Here is a 7,478-nt window from a genome sequence, read left to right on the forward strand (position 1 = left end):
AACTGTTCCTTAAGGATACATACAGTTACTATGTCGTGGCCCAGTCCTTGAAGAGCTTCCTTGAGGCAGGGCAAGCAGACACTATGCTATATCTACATGTCTCTGTATTACTATACTAGACATATCTAGAAGCACACAGTAAGTGCTAAAACACAGGAAGAAGCAAAATGCTGTGAATCTGTGTAAACAGTATCCCTACAGACGAAAACTCATCAAACGCAAAAGTGAGTCTAGAAATAGCTTTCATTTGCAGGGCATGGGGGACACAGACTAAGGCAGGATTCTTTGGCCTAAGGTTCTGATTTAAGAAAAAAGAGGCAATTAAAGTGTTCACATAAGCTAGAGATCAGAAGGATGGATAATCTGATACTGGGCTGGACAGGCTGATAAAAGTGGAAAGTCGGCAGCAAGGAGGGATTTGTTCCTAAGAGAAATTATTCTAGCTAAAGAGAAAGGGATAAAGAAGACAAGACTTGCTAAAAGATGTGTTGAACACTACTAATAAGTAAAACTGTCAGATCAAAGAGTCACTAAATACGGAGATGGAAATCCTAAAAAGAGTAGTGCCAGCATCAACACTACAAGGAAAAAGCTCAGTAGTTATTTTATGTGGAATTATACTTCATTCATTAATTTCCAGGAAGACATTGTATTCCTGTTTTAAAAAAATACCTGAACCTCATACATTTGATACTCTAGTTGATGCGAAGTTACTGCACACTGAGACGCAACAGAGGCAGCAGATTTAAAATATACATGCATATATCAAATCTATTAAAAGGCAATAGGTTAAAATACAGACTCTGGTGCCAGACTACTTTGGGCAAGTTTTCTTCATTTCTCTGTGCTTCAGTTTCTTCATTTCCTACCTCAGCATTTTTGTAAAGTACCCAGAACTGTGTGTGGCACGAAGCGCTACACAAGTAGGGGTTACTGCCCTCCTGCTGCTGGGGGTGCACTGACAACAATACGAAAGAGAAAGCGGGGCGCCAAGGCCACTGCCTGGAAGGAAAACCCCAAGAGGCGGCATCTCCCATCTTCTATTGAGCAAGGGTTACCTTTCACTTCCCTGAATCACTCTGGGGAAAGCAGGGGCAGCCCGGTTACAATAAGTTCTGTTATTAGAATCGAAGAAGGGCGGCCACCCTGCTGGCGGAACTTCCCTGATGGCTGGGAAGAAGAAAGACAGCAAAGAGAAGAAAAGGAACGCCAGCAATCAGTTTGGAAATCCAACAGGAAGAGCGTTAAGACCTAAATGTTGGCACCTCACTCTCGGGGAGTCGGAGCAGAAGCTACCAGAGAAGTTGTCCTGCCAGGAAAACATCCACGAGAAGACGCCCCAGCCAGCACGTCGGACACCACCAGAACCCCTTCCACTGACACAAAGGGGACGCAGTAGGAAACACCACCAACCCCACTCACAGCAATGTTTAAATCTGTGGGGCACTTCACGTGTGCTCTAAAATGTGGCCTTTTCAAAAACAATCAATATATTGGGCTTCCCTGGCGGCGCAGTGGTTGAGAATCTGCCTGCCAATGCAGGGAACACGGGTTCGAGCCCTGGTCTGGGAAGATCCCACATGCCGCGGAGCAACTAGGCCCGTGAGCCACAATTGCTGAGCCTGCGCGTCTGGAGCCTGTGCTCCGCAACAAGAGAGGCCGCGATAATGAGAGGCCCGCGCACCGCGATGAAGAGTGGCCCCCGCTTGCCGCAACTGGAGAAAGCCCTGGCACAGCAACGGAGACCCAACACAGTCATAAAAATAAATAAATAAATAAAATTTAAAAAAAAAAAAAAAACAATATAATGCCTTTGAAACAAGTCCAAACAACAACAGATGAGATGATGATCGTCACCTCACCAGAGCAAGATGTATCAAGTTACAGTTCAGCAATGCCATTTCCAACCTCTAACTGAAACTCAGTTAATGACAGTCTGTCTCTGAAGATGTTTATGATGTAAATTATTTGGGATAAATAAGTTAAAACTTCTCTATTAATACGTAAACAAGAAACATGCCAAATATCTTAATGTAACATGACCAGTCTTAGCATAAACCAAGTTTACCCTGAGCATCATATTCTCTATTGGATCAAACAGACAGTCATCAAAAAAATACACCAATATTCTGAGAAATAAACAATTCATTCAAAAAATAAACCAGTGTTCTGAGAAAGGCCAAGAGCATTTTAATCGATTTCCCAACTTCTATTCCCTGCTAGCTGTCTAGTAAATCAATCATGACAGTCTTGCCACTCACCCCTCCAATGACTATTTTAGGACTGGTCAGGCCCAGGCCAACTTGGGTCACTGGGACCCAATGTTCTGGGGGATTTGGGGAAAGAAACTTTCTGGCGCTAAAGAGAGCACCATGAAAAGCCAATGTCTGTCATCCCCAGAGTTATAAACAAGAAAGCAGAGCTCCAACTTATCTGACAGCCATTCTATCACCACAAGGAACCTAAGCCTCCCAGTGACACCGTTGCTGTGGATGGCAGAGCCCAGATGCAGAAAGAACCTAGATCTCCGGTGACCTACTTCTAGACTTCCTCTCATATGAAATATCAAGTTTCCTTATTATTTAAATTGGTTTTATATTTGTACCCTAAAACATCCTAATTTACACATTTTGTTTTATAGGTCCATTACTACATAAGAATATCATCCATGTTCATGTAAATGTTAGCCAAAGAAAACGTATCCTACTTTAAACAAACTGATACGTATATGAGACTCACTAGATAAACAGGTTTCATTGATAGTTAAATAAGAATATTCCAATAACTTATTTTAATAATTTCTGGACATTTTGCCCTTCAATATTTATCAATACAGTAGAAAATTAACAAAAAAAAATTTAGAAACATCGAACTCTCAATTTGACATAAAATTTTAGTTATACAGTAACATCACTTTTTAGAGCACAAAAAGTATAACTTGTTAGGCCCTAAAATGTTAGTTACATTCATCAATTTAAGTCACAATCAAAAAAGAACAGTTGTTAATGCTTTTTACATAGTTGAATTTAGCTTTTTAAAAAATCCTTTGAATTTGCTGCCAATGAGCCATTTTAATGGAATCCATGGGTAGAATGGATTAATTGCAACCTACAGAGAAGCCAAAGTGCTTATTTTAACCCTTTATTATATTTCCAACTTCATCATGCTGGATAAATGGTTAAAATACAAATGAAGATGTTTCTGATGAGTAGCAATTTAACAATAACAACAGCAAAAAAGCAAGAAGGTAATAAAAGAAGGGCAGAAGTAAAAGATACCAACTGAAATGACCAGTTCCTGAAAAATGGAAAAAGGCAGAGGGCGGAAGTAAGGAGTAAACCACTCAGGAGTCTGCATGGAAAGTCCGAATCCCACTCACACATGCACAGATCGGGTGTTCCATAAGGTAGGTCCATGCTTTCATCAAGATCACATTAGCACGCATTTAAAATTACAGAGAAACCATGTTTGCCAAAGGAATTTAGCCTGTTTTACAAACACATCAGGTCAGCATTACTCCACACACCTTAGCTGATGTTATGGTAGGTACTGTGAAGATTTATTCATATCAAATACACTATAAGAACAGATTTAATTGGAGCTAAAAAAATAATAATAATAACGTATCCATTGGAGTCTTCAAAGAGAACTTACTTGGGCCTGGAAAGAACGTAAACAGACCAATGTTAATACATATAGGACAACAAAAGATTATCTTTTTAATCGGAGAAAGCTCACGTACAACCTAGGATCAGTCCCCGCCTGGGGAAAAACCTGACCACAGCTGCAACTCACACGGGCCTAAGTGCAGCAGGCAGGGCTGGCGGAGCCAGGAGGGTGTCTGACTTCCTACCTAAAATTAGCCAGGCCCACTTCACCACAGCTGGGTTAGGTTCCTCTATTTTAAGGTGTGCAGCTCCAAATTGCTTAGGAGCATATAACTGCTGGCCGGTTTCAGGAGCTAAGAGCGTCGAGAGACTTTCCACCAAGCCTTGAGAGTGCACAACTAGTCTGGACAAAAATTCCACACTGAATCATCAAGCTGTCTGGGGTCTAAGTACACTGGCAGTGAAATCATACACTGGAGATATCCATGAAAGCATATCGCACAAGGTCACAATACGAAGGAAATGAGCAGGAAAAGACGTCCCTTACTCTTTTCCACCACCCAACACACACACACACACACACACACACACACACACACACACACACACATACATAGGACAAAAGTAGGGGGAAAACTAACAAAAATTCATGATCCTAAAGTGTTCTTGTCTTTTCAGGAAATTATATAGAACTGACAGCTGAAACCCTTCCAAGTAATGTCCCATGATTGTTTACCTCCCCCTGAAAGTCCTAGGCTCCTGGAGTGAACCCCATGGAGGGGGTACTCAGTCCACATTCTGCATTTGGGAAACGTTAGAAGGGAAATGGTGCGGCTCCCATTTGTACAGGTGAGAAATTTTTCGCTAGCATTTAAAAAAGGAGCTGAATTTTCAAAAGCAAATGAAAAGGCGTGCCCTTCCACCAAAACTAACAATAACTTCATCAACCAATGGTAAAGTTAAGTTGTAAGTTACATGGCCTTTACATACACCTGAAATTTAAGCTGCACAGATAACATTCTGGATTGCTACCACCTCATGGCAAAGACTTAGCATCTATTTTATTACCAGAACCTGAGACACGAGACACAGAATAGACATTCAATTCAGCATTATCCTGATGCCACCACGTTCTGGTCGTCTACAACATTAGCGCTTGTTTTGAATTAGCAAACACACATACCTTCATCTTCAGAGGCATGACATTTCACTTTCAATACCAAGTCAAAGGTTCTTTCTGGATTTTCCCTAAAAAAAAAAAGAACTTTGTTACTTTTATTTCCTATAACAAAGTTTATATTTTCTTAACTCTAAAAATTAATCTCGTTCTTGTCTCAGTATGTTCCATATAACTATATGACCACAACGTTGAAGAAGTAAAGTGTTTTCCTAGTTCAGCAACTTAAGAACCCTGAGGCTTAGGAGTCTGAAGTCTTGGGGCAAAACATTTAACCTCTGAGCCTGTTTTCTTACCTATAAAGTACCTTGTTCGCTTCAAAGAATTATGGTGAGGATTACAAATCAAATAATACAAATGGAAGTACTTTATAAAGTATTAAGTGCTGTATAAATATAAAGCATTGCCTTTATCTTATTGAACCAAAACCGGAAAGCCAGTACGTTCCTAAGTGTCTCTACCTTTCCCCGCCAGCAGAGCTTGACAGCAGGTTCTCCAGCTTTCTTCAAAGGACTTGTAATACAGGTGTAAATGAACACCTGGTTCCACCTGCCATGTTCTAGAGCACCATGAGAAATTCATAATGTTCCTTAAATGCAATACTTCGCATATACTTTTCTTGAGATATAATAATTACAGCACATAAGCATGTTTAAAGTACCAAACTATACATAGCCTGAAAGGCCAACCAAAAAAAGCCTTATTTTATGTCAATTATCTTTGGGGAAATTGGACATCTGTCTCAATATATAGAGTTTACCATTAAGAACAGTGAGGTTTTGCTTCATTCAAAAGTTATCCGCATCTTCACTAACTGCTCATACATTCAACATAGTCTCTACTTTATTTCAAAAAGCAAATTGAAACCTATTGAGACATCTTTTTTAAAAACATAGTTCTGGTTTTTTTTTTTTTAAACTTAGTTCTGTTTTAATCTCTTTCTGCCAGAAGATAAAAGGTCAAACAAAGTCTGATACCACAAAGTCCATGTGATCAAAGTGTTAATATATTTCAGTTATTCCTGCCAAGGAGACCTTACTGTCTTTGCGTGCATTGGCTGTTTTTAATATGCACTTCCTTTAAGAAACTAATGACAGCTTTGGCTTCTAAATAAACACTCTATTTTTTTTTTTTAATTTATTACAAGAACCTAGAAACATAGGAAGCGACAAACCATATAAATTTATTTGCAAATAGAAGTTTCCTCAGCCCTCCCACGATTCACTTGCTTCAATGGGAATAATCAATCTGGACCCTCAATCAGGTGACCCTCCCTCCTAATCCGGTTCAGGTCAAAAGGTACACCTTTTAAGTCATGCACCTATAGCAATCCACCCCCCGCAAGATATCAAACACTGAAGAAAACAATTCTAAATCACACAATTTTCCTATTTTCGTAATAGTCTTTAGGATCTCTCAAGTGTAAACAGTAAATATCGATTCCATTATACTGGGAAATTTTAAAGGCCTTCCACGCTAAAAGAAATATACACGATATTCACGATTTTAAACTCGGAGGAAGGGAGGGTTAAGGGGGGCGGGGAAGAGAAGAAGGATGGAATTCTTTGCAAACTAACTTTCTGTAGCAAAATTAAAAACTCATGCCTCTAAGGTACCCAAAAGAAAATCACCACACTTAACACAAATAGCTTTCTGCCTAATTCGTCTCCTGAAGAAAAGCCTCCCCTGGTGGGTACCGGAGCCAACACATCAAAACACCACCACCGACCACCCAGCCCCCGAGACCCTCTGGCAGGGACCAGCGGCCGTATCACCGCACACGCAGGCACCTTTCAGGTCCTAAGAAGAGGCGTAAAAAGAAGGACCTGGGACCGCGCCGAGAGGACACCTCACACCCGCACCGCGCGGCCCGGCGCGGCGCGGGCGCCCGGCTGTCACGTCCGACCCGCGCGGCCCAGGACCCGCAGCGGCCGCGCCGGCGCCCAGGCCTCCGCGCCGGGCCGCGCGGCCCCGCCGCCCGCAGGCTCCGCGGCCTAGGCCGTCCGGGGACCCGGGGGTCCTGGGGCCCGGGGTCGGGGGACCGAGGAGGGGCCGCCGCCCGCCGCCCGCACTCACTTGGTCCTGCAGTCCATGGCTGCATGTCGCGGGGGCCGTCCCGCCCCGCCGGCCGCCGCGGGAACGGCCGCTCAGAGCCCGGCGGCCGCGGCCCGGCGGTGGAGCTGCGCCCGCCCCGCCCCCACGCCCGGGTGACCGCGCGGCCGCCGCCCCCGCCGCCCCCTCGCGCCGGCCTCGCGCTGCCTGCACCTTCCGCGAACCAGGAAGTCGGCGGGCGGGGCCGCAGCCGGACCGCCTCACCTGGGCCGCGCGGCCCGCCGGCCCCCGCAGGGGGGTGGAGGTGGGGGCCGGGCCGTGGGCGGGCGTCGGGGGGCCCGCGCAGGGGCCCTGCCTGGGACCCGCCGGCCGCTGTGCGGCCAGATCGCAAGTGCCCCGCGTCCTGAGCGCCGGACCGGCCGGCTGCCTCCCCGGGGCCGGTCCAGGCTCGGGGCGTCAGGGCTGCAGCCCCCGGAAAGCAAAGAACCTGACAAAGCACCTGGACTCGCCCTGTGCTCCACCCCGCGTGCGCCCAGAGCACCAATTGCCCGTGTTTGCTCGACCCTTCGTAGGCTGGGGCGTTTCATTGGTTTCAGGCTGCAAACCCGGACGGAGCTCCAGGTGCCGCTCAGCTCCAGCTG

At 44.8% G+C, this 7,478-nt stretch overlaps 1 protein-coding gene across 3 annotated transcripts in view; it reads right to left on the minus strand.

Moving 5' to 3' along the window:
• DENND1B (DENN domain containing 1B) overlaps positions 1–6,960 on the minus strand; it is a 258,260-nt gene extending 251,300 nt beyond the window's left edge. For all 3 annotated transcript variants that reach the window (XM_068541850.1, XM_068541853.1, XM_068541852.1), the window contains exons 1-2: positions 6,862–6,960; positions 4,792–4,856 (exon numbers count right to left, since the gene is read on the minus strand). In XM_068541850.1, the coding sequence (XP_068397951.1) occupies positions 4,792–4,856; positions 6,862–6,878 (82 nt within the window). In that variant the 5' untranslated portion in view covers positions 6,879–6,960. The remainder of the gene's footprint in view (positions 1–4,791; positions 4,857–6,861) is intronic.
• Between the last annotated feature and the right edge of the window lie 518 nt (positions 6,961–7,478).

The sequence above is a fragment of the Eschrichtius robustus genome, chromosome 3 (genome assembly GCF_028021215.1).
Source record: "Eschrichtius robustus isolate mEscRob2 chromosome 3, mEscRob2.pri, whole genome shotgun sequence".
NCBI lineage: Eukaryota > Metazoa > Chordata > Mammalia > Artiodactyla > Eschrichtiidae > Eschrichtius > Eschrichtius robustus.